Below are 20056 nucleotides of genomic sequence, written 5' to 3'. Positions count from 1 at the left end.
TTATTTCAGGTTACATGAACTTTTAAACCTCCTCAATAAAGAAGAGGATTCTTTCCTTTTCCCAACTTGCAGCAAAACAGTTTGATTATGAAAGCTCCATTCCAGGACCTTTTAGGCAGAGTTGATCGTGAATTATATAAATGCATTTCTTTCAAATTAAAACCAGAAATAATGGAGATCTCATCACATTTCTGGTAGTAAATGTTATTTATAATAGTTATCAGAAAAAATATGTCATTTCCCGGTCAGAGAGAAGACCATCCAGCATCCTGCAGGGCTGCTACAAGTTACCATCTCTGTGGGAGGAGACAAGTTGAGGCTGGGGTTGAAATCCCAGCTGACAAAGCTGCCTGTGGAGATGGCTATGTGGCAGGACCACCATTACAGCCCTTTGATCACACTTTCATGTTTTAACTGGTGATCATCTGGTTCCTGCAGAAAGCACAGCGTAACTAATACATTTTTAATGTGATGAGGTGTGATTTGCTATCCGTTACATTTCTCATCTGTGTGGGAGGGTAGTACCAATTTGCTTTATGGGTGCAGTGACGAATCCAGCTTGTAAACTGCCCAGTATGATATTTGAATGCTTATTGTGACTGCTAGTCACAATGAGCCTGTTGAAATTTGCTTTCAGTCTATGCTAGCGGGCATTGTTTGGATCCTACTGATTCGCCATCTTCATGTGACCATTTTTGGGCCACCTTTTGTCTGCCTCCACTCCTTTGGAGTGCTGCAATTCTCACAGCTCTATCCAGCTCTGAGTAGAATCATAGAATGGCCTGGGTTGAAAAGGAACGCAATGATCATCAAGTTTCAATCCCCCTGTCATGTGCAGGGTCGCCAACCACTGAACCAGGCTGCCCAGAGCCACATCCAGCCTCGGCCTGAATGCCTCCGGGGATGGGGCATCCACAACTTTTCTGGGCAACCTGTTCCAGTGCATCACCACCCTCTGAGGTAAAAATTTCATTCGAATATCTAACCTAAACCTCTCCTGTCTTAGTTTAAAACCATCCCCCATTGTCCTCTCACTATCCACCCCCGTAAACAGATGTACCCCCTCCTGTTTATATGCTCCTTTCAAGTGTTGGAAGGCCACAGTGAGGTCTTCCCAGCGCCTTCTCTTCTCCAAGTAAGTGGAGAATGGTTCCAACTTGGACTTACACGTCAACAGTGATTTATGTAAAATAGTTCTACCTCTCTACAACAATATCACTGCCATCTGTTTATTCCTGGGACTTCAGAAGAGCTGGTGGAGATGGTTACAAGCTACTCCTCCAACAGAAAGACATTCTGCTGGTGTGTGATGGGAAGAGCTCTCAGGGTCTTCCCACTGCCTTTGTTTGAAACTACAAACCTATAGTTGGTGCATTGTGTCAGCCCTCAGAAGGGCTCCTCACAGGCACCGAGTTCTGCCTTCCTACCACACCCTGCTGCTTCCAGTTCTTAAATACTTCCACCTTTCTCTCACAGAAGGTGACCTGTTCCCTGTTATATATGCTTGTGTCAACTCCTGTCTAGACTAGAGCAATGCCACATTTATGAGCAAGAAGCCATAGATCCTCAGGAAATTCCAGCAGAAGGCTGCGGCACTCCTCACCACCACAGACTATGACAAGTACCCTCCTTCTTTGGCTTTTTAAGTTGGTGAGTCCAACTCATGTCCCTGATCTTCAAAGTATTTGGTAGCCTAGGTCCCAAATTCTCCTAGGGCTCGTATATAACGGTGGCGATGGCCAGCTTTGTCCTCTTTTGAGGAGAGAGAGCGTCCCATGATGCTAAACCTTATTTAATGGGGAATTAACTCCCCCAGAATCTAAGAACAGCATAAACCTGCATCTTCTGTGCAAGACCTATGTCTTATTAAGCCTCACTTTGTCTACTGCACACAAACAGCAGCGTGTACAGTTAAGATAAAAATTCTACCAAAGCAACATATCATGCTGCACCTTTCACCCTGGGGAAGGGACAGAAAGCAAGTTGCTCATGAGACCATAGCTGTGCAGCAGATGGCAGGAGGGCCTATAGCTACCGATCAGCTATCTCAATAAAACATACAAGAGAGCACAGCAGGCGCCCCTGCAGCCTGCGTTTTGTTGTTTATAAGCATTCATGGTTATCACTTCATCTACAGCGTGCTTGGTAGGCAAAGGCTTGAAGGTCAAACAGTTATTTCAGTAAGCCAGTTAGATCCTCTCACCTCTCATCTGTTGAGAGTAGATGCACAGCAGCCCTATATGCGTGGAAAACTCAAATTGGGTGTTATTGGGTACCTGCATCTTAATAAAGGTTCCCTGAAGCTTTAGTATTGCTAAAGATGCTGTTCTTAGGACAGATTCCTCTCTACTAGTAACTTTTATCAGTCAATGTGATATGTGTATGTCTGGATGACAAAGGAACAGAACCAAAAATAAACTTTTGCATTACAAGAATCAAAACAGCTCAGTCAAGTGTTATTCCCTTCAGTGAAGCTTTGAACTACAACCATCATGCCGAAAAATATATTTCAAAATATAAAAGACAAATAGTGACATATAAGGCATGAGAGGATATGCTCATGAGCAGAAATGGCTTCTCAAGAGGTTCTCTCTTCACCAAGTTTTATGGCCTTAGCTGTACAACCTGTACATCACAAAAATTACAGTATTTCATGACTGAGATGAAGTAGCTGCTGTTCAGATCTCTCTGGCACACACATTGAAAAGGAATCCTTTCTGGAAAAAGAAAATCGTTGCCCCATCACCAAAGCTGTTTAGAGAAACTTGGATTCTACTGACAAAAAAAAGGGCAGGAAACATTACCTCACAATGGGCTCAGATGCCTGGCCTCACATCTCCATCACTGCATGGTGACAGTCCCCTCCAGCACTACTGTGTTTTCCAGGCTTCTTCACTACTCCAGCTCAGCTTAGGAAAACAGCATAAAACTAATGAAACCGATCTGTGAATGAATGCTGTAGCATTAACATACTGAAGGTCCAAATCAGAGTTTACCCTATAGCTCTATCATACTCGGATATCAAAGCAGGTACTTGAAGAATGCATGAGGATGCTTTCATTCATTAGTAAGGGTTACTGTAGTATGTTTTATCCTGATTCTTTTTTCCCTTCAGCTCATTTCTCTCTGCAACAAGGAGGTCTCCAGGAAGGTTATGTGGACGTAGAAAGATCAGGTCACACAAAACAATGATTATCAGGCATGCAGAAGGGCTCAGTTTCCATGGAGGCACCTATACCAGTAAGCATCCAAATTTTGCTGAGACTCCATCCAGAAAAACCAGCTAAAAACAGGCCCTAAGAGTTGCTGAGCCCTATGCATTCACAAAAGGACACTTATAAGGGCCTGACTGTAAAAAAACCATGATGGGCCCATGATGCTTCAGACTATCAGAAATTAGTGCAAACAGCTGTGACTGAAAGCCACCCTGACTTTGCAGCACGCCTAGCAGCACCGCTGATGAGGCAAGCATTGAAACTGGTCACAGCACAGGTGTTTTGTCCTTTCTGCAGCAGAACATTGGCTTTTGGGGAATGCACAAATAGACTGCTCTTCTCTGAGCTACTAAGCCTGTGGTTAGACCGCACGGAGCTGAAAATATAAATTGTCACTACCCTGCAAAACGCCTTCCACTGTCATATGCAGAATTAACAGCACTATTTTCGAGGACTTGAACAGACAAACACAGAAGTTGTGTGTGCTGACTACCCCTGCCCTTGAACATAACCTCCCATATCCTTACGCTTCAGGTATATCTGCTAGAGCTGAGAGCGTGTCATTTACACTGGTGTTAAAATGCAGGGAAACCCTTCCGCTTTAAGGCTTTCAGCAGGCTTTCCTGTTTTCAGCCAAACCCGGATATTGCACCTAGTAGACAACAACACTTCCCTATTTATCCAGACATTTTTAATTTATTAGAAGCAGTCAACCACAGTGCTAGATGTTTTATAATTACAGTACACAAAAGAACAGGATGAACTGGCAGAACATGAGCAGCTGCCTACCAACTGAAACACAGAGCGAAATGCAGCATTTAATGCTATTAAAAGCTATAGATTTAAAAAAAAAAAAAAAGGTACTAATAATGAAAAATTGCTTTAGGTTTATCCATGCACAGCTTCTTTTCCACCCTTTTATCAAGGGCTAAGGTTTTTTAGAATGCACTAATAGCTAACAAATTGGAATTTGGGAGACCAAAGAAGCTTTGTCACACACATGCACAGATGATCTTCCTTTCTTTCAGACTAGCAGACAGCAAACACTAAGCCCTGTGTCATTAGTGTGCTCATCCATCCCTTATTTGAAGCTCTTCCTAGTTCCCTTGATTTCTTCCTACGTGTAATAATCCACTCTTTAATATGAGCCATTTCTTCTTACATTCATTTTCTGCATAGGTGAAAAATGAATCAATCAGTCAAATACTGAGCAACACTGAAGTAACTCGTATAAATCTTGTTTTCAAAGTAGAATTTGCCCAAAAGGAAGTTAGAAATTCAACAATAACTGAACGCAAGACTGAAAGAGAGAAAACTTCTCTTTCTTGTAGTTCAGAGACAGCACTAAATTACTCACTTAAAATTAAGTCCATAGATATGGCTTCATTTTTTACCCGCTAAAATATGACTTTGCTCAGGCCAGTGCTGACACCTTTTTAACTTGGTGTAGGAGCTGATGTACAAGGCAGAACATCACAAAGCTTTGCAGTGGCTGCTGGTGTGTTTTATTGCAGTGTTAGCAAGGCAGCCCACTGGGCATGGAAGTTTCTCGGCAGAATGCTTGCTGGAGGTCCATGGGAATTTCCAGCCAGGTTTCAACAGTCTGCAGGAAAGGAGGTTTCACCCCGTTCTGCTTTTGTTGTGCTGTTCTGTTTGTGTGCTAGGAATGGACAGTGAAGGAGGGAAGCAAAAGGAAGCCCCGCGGTGGAATGGGAAAGAGTAAAAAGGGAGTGGATGGATGAGTATTTCAGAGATGGGAGATTCTTCCAGAAGAAGTGGAGTGGAGAACGCCTTCACTATGGCCTTCAATTACAGTTATTATGAAAGAACCCACGAGGGTGAGCCGAAAGTCAGGGAAGAAAACACTGTGGATATTCACTCCTCCAGAGCAGCTGAGGCTCATCTGCAAGGGTCATAGCGGTCCCTTCATCCTTCAGCTACTGGGGTACATCACTCCTGTCTGTTCTTCGCCTGCTGTCACCCCACATAGCAAGGAAGAAGACAAGGGGTTGCTGGTACATCCCTCCAGATGTCCTTCCGCTGTGGAATCAGATTACAGTTGGATGTCCTCCCCATTTAACATGGGTAAATATTAGCTGCATGGAAAACAACATCAGAGGCCTAGCTATGCAGTGAATGTTGCATGGAGAAGTAACACTGCAGTGAGGTCAACCCTACATTTTATTCATGTATTTTCACTTGGCCAGGTTACATTTCTACAGAGACTGTGACCATGAGTGTGGTGATAACCTCCCACTGAGATGCAACCTCTGAAATTAAAACCTTCTGCACTTTCTAGAGTTTGTTAGGAAGTGACTGTGTGTAAATGGACAAGATATTTGTCAGGCTAAATGCAGTTTATGGAGAAGTTTCTTAACTGCTTGCATCCTTAGAAACACTACTGCACATATTTGGAGTGGGTAATAAAACGATGATCTATAGAAACAAAGCATGTGAAATCAGTGTTTTTTTAGCTAGGAAATATGTTAATTAGATAAATACATCTGCTGCAGAAGCATAAAAAGTTTGCCATAAGATTATCTGAAGTCACTCACAGATTATGAGGGTTGTTCCAAAAATAATGCCTCCTATTTTATTATGTTGGTCCGCAAATCAGAGGTGGATGTTGGTGGTATGACAGTAGAGAGTGAACCTTCTCACCAATATTCCACTACATGATGTTGCCATGTGACAGACGGCAGCAGAGGGACAGTCTGACACAACGGCATCCTCATGGAAGTGCATGTGAAATGTTACTGAGCACTTGGTATCTGCTGTAGTTTCCATGGAAATAAAGAGGAAGCATGACTTTTGGAGCAACCTATGTAAATGATGTTGTTTACCAAGACTCACTCATAGCTAGAACTGTCTGTCTTCCCAAACAGAAGCTTTGTACATTTCCAACAATATATTTCATCTCTTTCAATTAAGAAAACAATTAAAGACTTGATTAAAAATATTTTTCTCTGTGGCCCCTGAGGCTTCAAATGATTGAAAATACTTCTGATACTAATTTACTGTTGCACAGTTGAAAGGGGAATTATCCATTATCTACTTGATATTTTCTAGCCTGCAGTGAAAACGCATTACAGATATTTGACCATTTAAAAGATATATTATGTTGAACATTTGAATTTTGAAAAATATAACTTAGTTTGTGAATTTTGATTTGGAGGTTATGCTACCCAATAACAGGAAAATGTAGGATCTGATAAATGTTTATGAATATCTGAAGGGAACTGGGGGACAAATGGATGGAGCCAGGCTCTTCTCGGTGGTGTGTAGTGATAGGACAGGGAGTAATGGCCTAAAACTTGAACACGTGGAAGAACTTCTTTATGGTAGGAGTGACAGAGCACTGGAACAGCTTGTCCAGAGAAGTTGTGGAGTCTCCTGTGGAGATATTCAAGACCCATCTGTACACCTACCTGTGTGACCTGCTATAGGGTACCTGCTTTGGCAGGGCGGTTGGAGTCGATCTCTTGAGGTCCTTCCATCCCCTGCAATTCTGTGATTCCGTAATGGATGAGAGCTTCCAGGTAATTGCCCAATTTACTGTGCAAGTTGTATAGGTGAGGTCTTACAATGCGTTTTCCTCATCTGCCATACAAGTTTCAAAATTACAAGATTATTTTATCGTATTTGAATACACTAACATGGTGAAGTATGTGTCCACAGGATCCTGGTGTCTGTACCCTAAAAGTGAAGAAACATTAAAATGTTGACTAGGTTTGCTTTTATATACAGCAGGTTTGGAAAATAAGTTTCTTTTGTACAGCAGATTAGGATCCCTCATTCACATTTCTGAAGTCATTAAAGCTGGCAACACGAGATTGGCGAAGAGGCACAATTTGTGTTGCATCCGTATCCTAAATATTGTCATAGTCTGTTTCAAAAGTTTCAGAATGGAGGAAGTTTTAAAACCACAGGATGGCTGAGGCTGGCCGGGCCCTCAGGATCCTTCTGGCCCACCCTCTCTCCAGCAGCAGCACCCACAGCAGTGTGCCCAGGGCCATGGCCAGGCGGCTGTTGGAGATCCCCAGGGAGGAGACTCCACAGTTCAGGTCTGAGTGATTCTGTACGGACTGAAGCTCGTGAAAGTCCTTTATCTGTTGAAAAGTAAATTACACGTGACCTCAGAGAAAGCGTAGTTCTATAAGAACTCACTTTGGCAAAAGAGAACAAAAAATATACCCGCGGCACGTGTTTGTTCTTTAATACTTATCCCCACATTATTATTTCATATTTCATATTTTCTCAAAAGAAAAAGCTGACTTTTGGGGAAACAACAAGCATGACGGTGGGTTTAAAAACCGTAAGTGAAAAAATCCAAGTATGTATTGAAGATATTAAAGCAGATGAAAAAACACTGTGAATTGTCTATCTAAGGGCAAAAGAGTGTATTTGAGAGAACAACGTATGAGGTAGCCTCTGCAAAACGTCTCTTAAAATAGTTGCGTATCTCCTGTTTTCCCCACAGCCTGACAGGAAGGAGATGACCTGCCAACTGCTGGCTGCAGCCACAGCACCTCCTGAGCAGAGGCACTGCTTGATGGGGCTGCCCAGCTCCATGTTTCAGGTTTTAACATGCTGCAGTGATGCTATTCACAATACATCCCCATACTATGAGATGCACATCCACACTGTGCTCTCCAGGTGGACTGCGACTTAGTAACCAAGCAACCATCTCCTTCATCTCTAGCTCATACGTGCTGATCTCACCAGAGGATTTTCTTTGGCAAATTTTACCTTGAGTCATTTGAAGAGCTGCATTATGTCTGAATTATTCTTGTTATAAAATTGTGAATGGATTATTTCAGTGAATAACCAAAGGTCTGCAAATCATCTGATTTATTACTTTTGTAACCCACTTAGAAAATTTCAGCTGTGGGGATGCCTCTTCTGCAATAAGTGAAGTAACTTTAATTTATAGCACATACGTTTTTTGATCTACATTGGTGTATTTTTTAAATTAACCAGGAGGGTGTTGATGTTAGTTGTCCATAGATTGTAATGTTGCCAAGCTGTGCTTTGTCACAAGATCATAATGTTTGATTTGAATAACTAATCCAAACAAAGTCAGTAGAAAAATATGAACTATCTTTCAGTGACCAAGTGTTTGAATTAAGTGTTTGCTTCTCATGAGTAAGTCACAAAGGAATTCCCAAAGACACATATGGGAGTAAAGCTCAAGACAACATGTATTCATAGAAAATAAATACGAAAGGTTTATGGATACAGCTATATAAATATTCCCCTTTGAATGCAAATGAACATTCAGGGTATGTACTCACTCAGCCCCAGTTCTTGCTCATGCAAAGCTCCAACAGTGCTAACCAAAGGGCCATCATATGTTACATGTAGCACTCAGTTGAAGTAAGAAGTTTGCAGTGATTCATAAAATCATAGAATCATAGAATGGTTTGGGTTGGAAGGAACACTTAAGGTCACCTAGCTCCAACCCCCTGTTGTAGGCGGGGATATCCCCCTCTAGACCAGGTTGCTCAAAGCCCCATGCAGCCTGGCCTTGAATGCTTCCACGGACGGGGCATCCACAACCTCACTAGGCAACCTGTTCCAGTGTCTCACCACCCTCACAGTAAAGAATTTCTTCCTAATATCTAGACTAAATCTACCCTCTTTCAGTTTAAAACCATTTCCCCTCATCCTGTTGGTACATGCCATTATAAAAAGTCCCTCTCCAGCTTTCCTGTAGGCCCTTTTCCAGGTACTGGAAGGCCACTGTAAGATCTGCTCAGAGCCTTGTCTTCTCCAGGCTGAGAAGAGATTCAAAGATGAAATACTTTATGTAATCAAGGAATACTTAGGAATAAGGAATGTGTCTGTGTCAGGCACAGTTCAAGACTGAACTCAGGCCTGGTGAGACCGCACCTAGAGTGCTGTGTTAAGTTTCGGATCCCTCACTACAGGAAAGACATTGAGGCCCTGGAACATGTTCAAAGAAGGGCAATGGAGCTGTGAGGGGTCTGGAGCACATGTCTTATGGGGAGCAGCTGAGGGAACTGGGCTTTCTCAGTCTGGAGAAGGGGAGGCTCAAGGGAGACCTTATCTCTCTCTACAATGACCTGAAAGGAGGTTGTGGTAAGGTGGGGGGGGTCGGCCTCTTCTCCCATGTAACAGTAATAGGACTAGAGGTAATGGCCTCAAGTTGCACCAAGAGATTCAGGTTGGATGTTAGGAAAAATTTCTTCTCCAAAAGAGTGGTGAGGTGCTGGCACAGGCTTCCTAGGGAGGTGGTGGAGTCACCATTCCTGGAGGTGTTCAAGAGAAGTTTAGATGTTGTACAAAGGAACATGATTTTGTGTGGAAATATTAACAGTAGGTGGACAGTTGGTCTGGATGATCTTGGAGGTCTTTTCCAACCTTGATGATTCAATGATTCTATGAAGATCAGGATCACAAATCAGGAATATAAATGAAGGATGTTGGCTGGCAAGAGTGGCCCACCACGTCTGCTCGCATTGCAAAGCTCTTCAGAGCTCCTTCACATCAGTGCGGAACGGTAGAAGAAAATAAGAAATGCAAGCACACAAAATGATCAAAGGGAATTTTGTACCAAATATTTCACAAAGCTTGATTTTTTAATTTATTCCAATGGAACCTTACAGTAGAAATTTATTTAAAAGGCATTTTTCTCATGCTAATCTGTGTCAGTCTAATGCAATTTGTTATATTGTGAGAAAGAAATATGCTTTCATTAGAACAGAGCAATTGTTCCCAACCTGTATTCAGCTTGGTGTTCGCTGCTTTTTTAGGATCAAAACTGTGAATGTATGCAGGCTCCCAATAACTGTATTTGTTCTAGCTGCATCAGATGATCTACAAAAAAGGATATTCGTTCTCTTTATAAGACCTCTTGGAGTTATATCCCTACACTGCTCTAGCAACAGCAGTGCTATTACTCACAAAGTGAAGAAGTACTCTGCTGAACAAAAGCCAAGGACAGATAGGTCAAGTATACTCAAGGCAATCAAGAAGAGACCATGCAGCAACCACAAAGTCCTGAAACTATTTAGGTTGTGAGAGATGTCTGGAGATGCTGAGTCCTCCCCCTGCTCCAAACAGGGTCCTGGTAGATTTGAACATCTCAGATCCTGAGGCTTTCAGGTTTGATTATTCTACGATGATTAAGTCATAATGCTTAACAGGCCTGTTATGGTATTTTCCTTCCCTAGAATTTACTGTGGGACTTAGATAATATAAGTATTACATGAAAATGTCATAAATCATGCTACGTCCACTTATATTTTATAGTCTTGAGGATGAAAAAGGATTTGTAAAAGAACTGTCAGAATAAAAGCCTTACAAATCTGGAGAACAGTTATATAGCTGCATACAGTTCTAGTTTTAGTCATATCACTTCTGACTCTAAACATGTGAAATATTTCTTTGATGTACCACTTTGCTCTGAGAAATGCAAATAGTTGGAAGATGGAGCAGCATCAATCATGTAATACTTGCTTTATATTCAGAGAACAATTGGGGCAGGATTTTTATTTGTTATAATAAAAGTCATTCTCAGAGGAGATTAACTGCAAACTCCATCATCATTTAATTACATCAAACTTATTACACTGAAGCTTTCAACAAACACTTCCACAAAAATTATTTAACAGTCTAGCTACTTAAATAGAATATTTTCACCTGTCATTTTTAATTTAATTTTTCCCAGTGTTGTACGAAATAAATACAAAATAAACAAAAACAAACGAACAAAAAAAACCCAAGATGCTCATTCAAAGTGATTCATTTTTAACCTGAACACAGGAATAATGGATGCTCCAGATTTCCCATATGTAATACTCCCATATTACACAAGCTATATATGTTTTTCAAAACAAGAAATGTACCCTGTGAGCAAGAAATAGTGTTTGCTGTAAAGTTCAGATGCTTCATACCATAACTCCCCAATGGTATGAAAGTGTTTTTGCTCTGGTTTCTAGATGTCGAACATCCTTGCTATGATTTTTCAGTTGACTTCTAACTCAAGGAGAGATTCATGTTTGGAAGCACCTCTTTTCATGATGAAGTTGTGCATTCAGTTTGGTGCACGAAAGAGATGTTTTCTGTCTTTTCAAACCTTCTGTAAATGGACTTCACATTGATCATAGTTCAAAACTGCCCTTGATTCCACTTGATTCCATTCTTTCCTCTGAAACTGACTGATTCCCTGCACAAACATTTCTGATGCACAGACACAGCCAAAGATCACTGGCAGGTGGTCTGTAAATCAGGCACGGAACTAATGGCAGAGCTGCTGGTCTATCCAGCCTCCAAGATAGGTGGAACTTCACCAAACAATTCATCATAGCTTTGCCGGTAAAGAAAAAAACATTTTGTTCCTGTTCAAATTATTGTAACATGTAAAACCAGCGCAATTATTTCATAGCTTATAGCAGAGCCATCAAAACACATTGTTAACAGAAAGTTAGCTCCAGTGTACGTGCAAGATTTAGAAAACACAAAACAAAAATCACAAAAAGAATGAACGAGGGAAGCACAATATTGCTTTGACTTGGAGGAGCAAACGCATCTTCTGTCAGGCAGGAAGGAACCAGTTGCTTTCTCCAGCTTCAGTCACTTGTGGACAGACGGGCAGCTAGCTCTTATCCACATCTCCATCTCCATGAGTCACTGTGTGAATGGTTTGGCTGCCCTGAGTGGATCTGAGAACAGAGAAATACAAAGAGCAGATGTCATCAGCACACAGTGGAAAGAACAGCACATAGTTCCCTGGCCGCCCTTTCATAGGCAGTGGGAACACGAAGGACAACTGGCAAAGACCAGAATCTCTTTGGAAGAGAGGAACAGAGCTGCCTGAGTAGACCATGCTACCACTCATGCCAGGACCAAGAGCAGCCAGAAGTCCCTGATGTCAAGGAGCATGGAGACACCTGGAAACATGGCCATAGTAAGGGCCTTCTTCATCCTAGCGAAGAGGAAATCGGTAGCCAACACTACAGGGCTGCCCTGGGCAACAGGTCTGGTTAAAGTCATTACAACAGGTTTAAGAGCTTCAGCCAGTGAGTGGAAGAGATTCTCACCTATCGCTCTCCCCTCCACTCCTCCAGGCACCTTAAAGGCAGCTGAACTGAGATGGCGCAAGGTCTGGAGTGACTCTCAGTGCTTGTCACCCACCTCAAGTCAGCAAGCCCTAAGCCTTTCTAATGGCTTCACGTCTGTTAAGAGATCTTAATCATATAATGATTGCATCATTGAATCAGTTTGGTCTAGTCCTGACAAATCCTCATTTACATACTATTTTGTGTTCCCAGCTCTGTCATTAATGTTTAATGCTTTAATTCAGCCATCAATCCCCACTCAGCAAAACCATTCAGCTAAGTACACGTTTAAAGTTAAGCACATTCTTAAATGCTTTGCCAAAATGAAGCGGTCTTACACGCATGCTGACTTGCTTTGCTGAACTGGGTTTCCATGTACTACAGAGTTCACTTGCTGCAGGCAGCTTGAAGAGAAGCCTTTCCCTTCCCATTTGCATTCATATGTAAGTGGGTGGCTTGTGAAGGACACAATCTTCTGGGAAGTCAAAGCATTGTACTCAAGGAGATGGTGACTGCAATCCTGTTTTGGTTATGCTGTTGCTCCTTGTCATGGCACAATCAAACAGAGCCTTTTATATTTTCTAAATTCTGTCAGGCTGATTTATTTTAAAGTTCAAAATGTGGCAAGTGCTCTGACGAGCTCTGTACATGATAAACTGATCAGATTGAGATAACATCAGGTTGTTGATGTTATTAAAATCTCAAAGGAAGAAAAGATTAGTAAATCTTTAAATAGATGCCATTCTGTCCCAAGGAGGTCACAGGGAAGGAAGGAAGGAAGGAAGGAAGGAAGGAAGGAAGGAAGGAAGGAAGGAAGGAAGGAAGGAAGGAAGGAAGGAAGGAAGGAAGGAAGGAAGGAAGGAAGGAAGGAAGGAAGGAAGGAAGGAAGGAAGGAAGGAAGGAAGGAAGGAAGGAAGGAAGGAAGGAAGGAAGGAAGGAAGGAAGGAAGGAAGGAAGGAAGGAAGGAAAGAACATGCACCATATGCCCCTTACATGCACCATATACCCCTACACCAAATAATAACTCAAAGAGCACCCCATCTCCTCCTGAATATGGGCAAACAAGGGAGAGGTGTAATCTGAAGGTGTGGTTTTGTTTTAATGACACTCATTACAACATTTTGGAGATCTCTGCTTTACCTCCATGTTTGATTTGAAGTTACCCTAGTTATGGGTGAAAGTCAAAGGAAAGGCACTCCTTTAGTGTGCCTCGTAACCAATTCAACCACACTAATCTTAGGTCAAAATTTTATTCAGTCATAGTGCATGTTCATTACATTCTCTTTAATTTATGCGAGGAGGACGTCCATGACAGCAAGAAACAGCCTTGCAACATTCAGCTTATGCAAGAATAAAGGCTTGCCACAGTTTAACCTAGTGTACATCCACCCAGTCCTATCTGACTGCATTAAACTGAAGAAACAGATTTCAGGTTTTCAGCCAAATTCTACTAATAGCTTGGTATTCAAAATCTGACTTTTTTTTTCTCTGCTGAAAAGTATTAGAATTAATTGAAAGGTTAAAGAGACATTTTCTGAGAAACTGAAAATACTTCAGTCAAATAATAGTGGAGTGTAGAGACCTGAACAGGACACACTCGTTTATCTCATTACTGTGACCTGGAAATTGGGCAAGGGAAACTCAGTGACCTACTTCTTTATACATCTTAAGCCCTGGGCAGTAATTGGGCAATTTCTTTGTGCAGCATTACTTCCTCCTATCAAAACTTAGTTTTGAGCAGCAGGTGCTGCTCAGGGACCTTCTGATCCACGTGGCCGCCCTTGCTTTCAGTCTGTCACCACAGAAATGGGCTGTTTATCATTTTTTTCTCTTTGAGATAAACTGTAAATGTTTTTGCTGCTCTGGAGCCTACGGAGTTTCATAAATGCTGTGGGATTTGGGGCAGGTCCAGAAAGTCATCCATTGGCAGTGGATCTTGAGAACTGTAACTAAGACTGAGGCACGTACTGAGCAAGTAGTTGTTGGCAGCAGGTGAGACTTCATCTTCCTCAGACCCATCACCTGGGAGGTCACTGCTATGGCTGTGCCTGAATGAGCAGAGACTGCGCATAGGTATCGTGGTACCAGGAACAAAGGTCAGCAAAGTGGAGATATAGCACTGGACAACAGTTCAGAACTGAGTGAATCTTCCACAGTAGGCAACTGATTACATTTATTGATGACGCTGTGCTGGTTACAGTCTGCATATTTTGGGCAGACATCATTTTCAAGGCTTTGGTTAGGAGCCCTGTGAATGAGCAGCACCTTCCTATGGGGTTTTCAACACAGCATGAGGCTTTACAGATTAAAACCAACATGCATTATACATGACATCTGTGTGCACTGCTCCTTAAATGCAAGCTACGCAGGGAGACCAGAAAACCAGCAGCTTTCCAGTAGAAATTTGTATTTTCTGGTCCCCTGCCCCCCTCCAATTTTAATATTGCTATCTACCAATACGTTGGCTTAGGTCGCTTTGTCACAACAAAGAAAGTGAGGCTGTGTCATAGCCGAGCTTCAGCAGCTAATTAGCACTGGGAAGCCATGGGAGTTTCTGAGAAGCTGAGCTCTGATGTAACACAACTCCATCCACTAGGAAGCTTTCAGTTGCTCCAGCCATACATAATTTATTCTTGTCAGTCACATGGTAGTCAAGCTCGTTTTGCATAATGGATGCATGCAATGGAAAAGTGCTTAGAGGGTTTCGGTGGAGGAGACAGCCTTTTCATCTATCTATATCAAAGAGAAATTAAACAATTATGGGAGTTCATGGCATCCTAGTGTAAAACTCTAAAAAAAAAATGTTTCAAATGTGTGCAAACCCATTAAAACAGTGCTTATGTTATTCAAATGTGCTGCTGTGTAATTGTTCATTTACACCTCTTTCCAACATCTCCGTACCTCCTGATTTACATGCAATTCACTTCTTACCTGTAATTCCTATAAAAACCCTGTGTAGCCACACGCAGGACAGGTACTGAACAGCTCCTGATGCCTGGGGACAAATCCAAGGTGTGGGATCATGGCCATCTGCCTTTGCTTCAGCTGGGATGGAATTGTTTCCTTCAAAGTGTCTGGTATGATGCTATGTTTTGGTTCTAGGAGAAAAACAGTGTTGATAACACACCGATGTTTGTAATTGCTGCTAAGCTGTGTTGTACAGAGCCATTTGCAGGGAAGGGCCCAAGGAGATGGGAGGAAACAGGATTAGGATGGCTGACTGAAACTGAACAAAGGGATATTCCATACCATTTGATTTTGTGAAGGAGTTTTGAAGGGGGGTAGGAGTTCATCTTGCTCTCTTCTTCTGCTCAGCGGGCCTTACAGACCATTTAGTCCGACTCCCCTGCAATGAACAGGGACACCTACAGCTGGATCAAGTTGCTCAGAGCCCCGTTCAGTCCAACCCTGGATGTCACCAGGGATGTGGCATCCACCACCCCTCTGGGCAACCTGTGCCAGTGCCTCACAGCCCTTATCGTCAAAAACCTTATACCCAGTCTAAATCTCCCCTCTTCCGGTTAAATTAGATAGATAAAACGGAGCGCAGTGCGGTGCGTCAGATCGATGGAGCCCGCAGCTCGAGGCGAGGCGCTCGCACCGCCCGGCTCCCGGCACGGCCCTGCCCGGTACCCGGTACCCGGTGCCCGGTGCTCGGCGGCCGCCGCCCCGCGCTCGGGTAGCGGCTTCGAAAAGTAGCGCGGCTCGCGAGCACCCGCTAGCCGGTAAGGAACGGCTCGGCTCGGCACGGCCGGCCCGGGATGGCGGAGGGCAGCCCCACCTCCCTCCTGCACCTCTCCATCACCCGCTGGTGAGTGCTACGCCTTCCCGCGGCTCAGCCCGGAGCTGTGGGGCGGCGGGGGGCCGGTCGGGAGCGCGGTGGGACGCGGCTGAAGCCGGGCTGAGGGGCAGCCCCCGTCCCCTCCCACCGGGGGCTGCGGGAGCTCCGGCCGGGAGTAGAAGAGTCTGGGTCTGAACGCAATTTGGGAAGACAAAAGTTCTGCCGAATACAAAGGCTCCCCAGTGGTGGTGGTGCATGAAACATCCAGTGAAAGTGGGTAAAGTTCCCTAAAAGTCTGTCTTCCGACATAACTTGTACTGACGTAGGGGTACCTTGATGCTGCAGGACCACCCCAACCAGAGCTGGTTGCTGTGACTGCCTGGCATACAGCTATGTAGAGCGACTGACACTCCCTGAGGTCATGTTTCCTTGGGATGAAGGCAGTGGTTGGGTTACTATTCAACAAGGTGCTGTGTGGGGTGGAGCAAGGTAGTCACCATCACTTTTATGGGGCTTTGAGGAGGAGCATCACCTGCCAGGTGACAGGGAAAGGGAAACCAGGGCTGCCGTCTTCTTACCCCAAACATGGCTGGGTCCACCTAGTGAGCCATGCTGAAACTTTAATATACTTCTTGAAACTCTAGATAGACTATTTCCATTTCAGAAGGACTAAAGAAAGGGAGTTGTGGAGGTCATCCCACGACTTTGAGACACTGCGTAAAACTGAATCGTAAACAACCCTTGAAAAGATCAACTGCTGTTTCTTTCATCACAATAAGCTTCTGAGTCACCTTTCTGTGTTTTGAGGTTTTCTGAGTGTTTAGCTCCATTGTATGCTGGTGTATTGACAATAGCAAAGCAGACTTAGCTTCACAAGTAGTTCAATAGCAGACCCATATGACGTCCCAGCTATCAAAGCTTCACATATAGCAGAGGTATAACATGGAGAATGGATCACTCTGTGATCCCAATGGACAACGTGGATAGGAAGGTGTGGTAGAACAGAGGAGATATCCCCCCAGATGTTGTGTCTTTGTTTTTGTTTTTAACCTTCCCCCACCACTCTCTTCCCTTTTGCTCTTATTGGTTTTGCTATGAGTTTTGCTTTCATGCATGCACGTGTTTGGTTTGCCATTTGAAAAAGGCTCACAGTTTAATGAATGATAAATTCATGGAACAAGATTCCCAAATATTTTGTCAGCAAACGGTTAAATGCTGAGATGAAACTGTTGGCAGAAATCAGTTACGGAAGCACAAGTTAATTCCTTCTGCACTTCCAGTGACTTTTGCAGTGATATATTAAGGATGAATTTGGACTTAGGTTTAATCTCCTCTGGGACTGCCCAATTATGAAGAGTTTTGAGACAGCTGCCTTAGAAGCACCGTGGGCTGCTGTCTGCTGGGATGCAGAGCCAGGGCTCTGTTCTAGAATAAATCTCATTGATTTTTAGCCCCATGGTGCGAAAAGTCCTATTGAATCTCTCAACCCTGGAGATGGGGAGGAAGCAAGAGCTGAGCAGACATCATGGGGCCATGGCATGGTGATGCCAAATGGCGTCTGCTACAGCACAGCACTTTGCTGCGGCGCTTACCTATTATCTGCTACCAGTAAAGCTAGCGCTTTAGACAAACACTGGGTAGCCTGAAATCAGGATATTAAGAATGTACTGAGTTAAAGTCTGACCTGCTTATCTCACCTGATGGATATGAAAAAGTCTGCGTTCTGAACCAACCTAATTATTGACTCACACACTGTGAGGCACTGTGCTGTACCAGCATTCATCTGATGAAATAATCAAATATGCATAAATCATTGGGTATAGCAGAAGTGGAGTCACAGTAAGACAACACTGTCACACGAGCAGTGTGTCATGCTCTAAAAATTAATCCCTTCTCTGCTTCTTTGCTCCTGTATTTGTACTTCAGGGAGCTATTATCCTCTGACATCAAAGACATTGCCACTATCTCATACCTAAAGGTCTTTATTCTAGTGAAGTCAATTACTTCGGCTAAAAAGAAACGAAGTTCACATCTTCCTTCTTGGAAAGAGCGGTGAGGCAGTGACACAGCTGCCCAGAGGTGGTGCAGTCACTGTCCATGGAGGTGTTCAAGAGCTGTGTGGGTGTGGCACTGAGGGACATGAGTGGGCATGGTGGGGGTGGGCTGAAGGTTGGGCTAGATGGTCTGAGAGGTCTTTTCCAACCTTAATGATTCTATGAATCTATGAGTCTTCATCCTGTTTAAGCAAGTAGTTCCATTTAAGTGATTATGACTGCTCTGATCTGCAGGATGGGCAAGAAGTTTAACCTAAGGATGAGTTTTGGTGCCATCGGTTCTGTTGTACTGTAACTGTAAATTAAAACTCTGTTCTAAACTTGAGCTAAAAGCATTGAGATTGTATAAGAACAGAATTTGGACCTTCATAATTTGTGCATTCTCCACCCCAAACCGTCATGTTGGACATTTCAGAAGAGAAAGTGGTGTTTTTGGTAGACCGGAGACCCTTAGAAGTAGAAGATAAAAGTTATGTCTTATTAGAGAGAAGCTAATATATCACATAATGGTTTTAGTGTTAGATTAGTAGCACTAAGTTGTATTTCTTTGTTAAAAACTATGAGATCCTGTTAATTTCTTAGCAGAGTCTCACACAATCGTTCTCAGACTTTGTAAAAAAAAAAAAAAAAAAGCTGAAGGTAAAAAGAAGAAAAACTTAGGATGTATGCACGCCTATGAAGATGCACCTTTTTTCTTTTAACCAGAATATGAATCAGCATAGAAGTGATAGTCCATACTTCGACTTTATGCTTCCATAAAACAGGAGTTACAATTACTCAGTCCACTGTAAACTTGACAAGCTATTAAAACTGCAAGTTAACAATTCTTTTTTTCTAATTCTGACATAAACTGATAGATTTTGTTTTGTTTTTTTGTTTTAAAGGATAGCTGATAATTTCTATTTGTGTGAAGGATGCACCATACCTCGTTGGCTGCTATATGAAATGTATATGGAAAACTTCAGTTCAAATGACAACGACAAAGTAAATTCAGCCACCTTTGGAAAGGTACAGAATAGAGAGGATTTGTAAGATTAGAAGCTGAGATCCAAACAGAAAATAAGATACATTTGTATCAAATATATGCATTGTGTACCAAGAAAAATAAAATAATAGAAAAGGGTGCATACATAATATATTATTAATGGGGTAATTCAGCCTAAGAGCTTAGAAAAGGCTGTGTTTGAAGGCTTTTGTATTGTCCTTACTTCTTTGGCTATCTGAGAGTTGTGTCCATGTTTTCTGTGGTGGGTGCACAGAGATTTGTGATGGTCAAAAATGACAGCTATGTTCGCGTCTTTGCTAATATATTTCTAGTAAGCTCTCATGTAAATACAGATATACTGGGGGAAAAAAGCATTGTCTGTAATGGAATTTTCTTCAGGGAAGATGTGTGTGTTACACTGGCAAAGATCTCTGGGCTCCCCAGTTCAAAAAAGACAGGGATCTCCTGGAAGGAGTCCAGTGGAGGGCCTCAAAGATAATTAAGGGCCTGGAGCATCTCCCAGATGAGGAAAGGCTGAGTAACCTGGGTCTGTTCTGCCTAGGGAAATGAAGACTGAGAGGGGATCTGATAAATGTTTAGGAATATCTGAAGGGAGCTGGGAGACAAATGGATGAGGCCAGGATCTTCTCAGTGGGGCAAGGACAAGGAGCAATGGCCTAGAACTCGAATGTAGGAAGTTCCATACTAACATGTAGAAGAACTTCTTTATGGTAAGGGTGACAGAGCTCAGGAACAGGTTGCCCAGAGGGCTTGTGGAGTCTCCTTCTATGGAAGTATTCAAGACCCATCTGAATGCCTACCTGTGCGACCTATTGTAGAGTACCTGCTTTGGCAGGGCGGTTGGACTCGATCTCTTGAGGCCCATTCCGACCCCTGCGATTCTGATTCTGTGATTCTGCGATCTTTTTTTAGAAGGC

General features: G+C 42.9%; 1 protein-coding gene and 1 long non-coding RNA gene across 6 annotated transcripts in view; one reads left to right on the top strand and one right to left on the bottom strand.

Annotated features, from left to right (window-relative positions):
• Nucleotides 1-9796: 9796 nt before the first annotated feature.
• Nucleotides 9797-16050, bottom strand: LOC101749995. Its single transcript, XR_005843654.2, has 4 exons — nt 15795-16050; nt 15548-15644; nt 15230-15396; nt 9797-11902 (listed from the first exon to the last, which is right to left on the bottom strand). It is a non-coding gene; the product is annotated as an uncharacterized LOC101749995 (long non-coding RNA).
• RFX8 (RFX family member 8, lacking RFX DNA binding domain) overlaps nt 15999-20056 on the top strand; it is a 32477-nt gene continuing 28419 nt past the window's right edge. For 4 of the 5 annotated variants that reach the window (XM_040657358.2, XM_040657357.2, XM_416912.8 and 1 more), the window contains exons 1-2: nt 15999-16109; nt 19018-19141. In XM_040657358.2, the coding sequence (XP_040513292.1) occupies nt 16060-16109; nt 19018-19141 (174 nt within the window). In that variant the 5' untranslated portion in view covers nt 15999-16059. The remainder of the gene's footprint in view (nt 16110-19017; nt 19142-20056) is intronic. The other variant, XM_040657359.2, reaches the window with a different exon arrangement.

The sequence above is a fragment of the Gallus gallus genome, chromosome 1 (genome assembly GCF_016699485.2).
Source record: "Gallus gallus isolate bGalGal1 chromosome 1, bGalGal1.mat.broiler.GRCg7b, whole genome shotgun sequence".
Classification (NCBI taxonomy): Eukaryota; Metazoa; Chordata; class Aves; order Galliformes; family Phasianidae; genus Gallus; species Gallus gallus.
The sequence above is the reverse complement of the archived record's forward strand: the minus strand, read 5'-3'. Positions and strand labels throughout refer to the sequence as shown.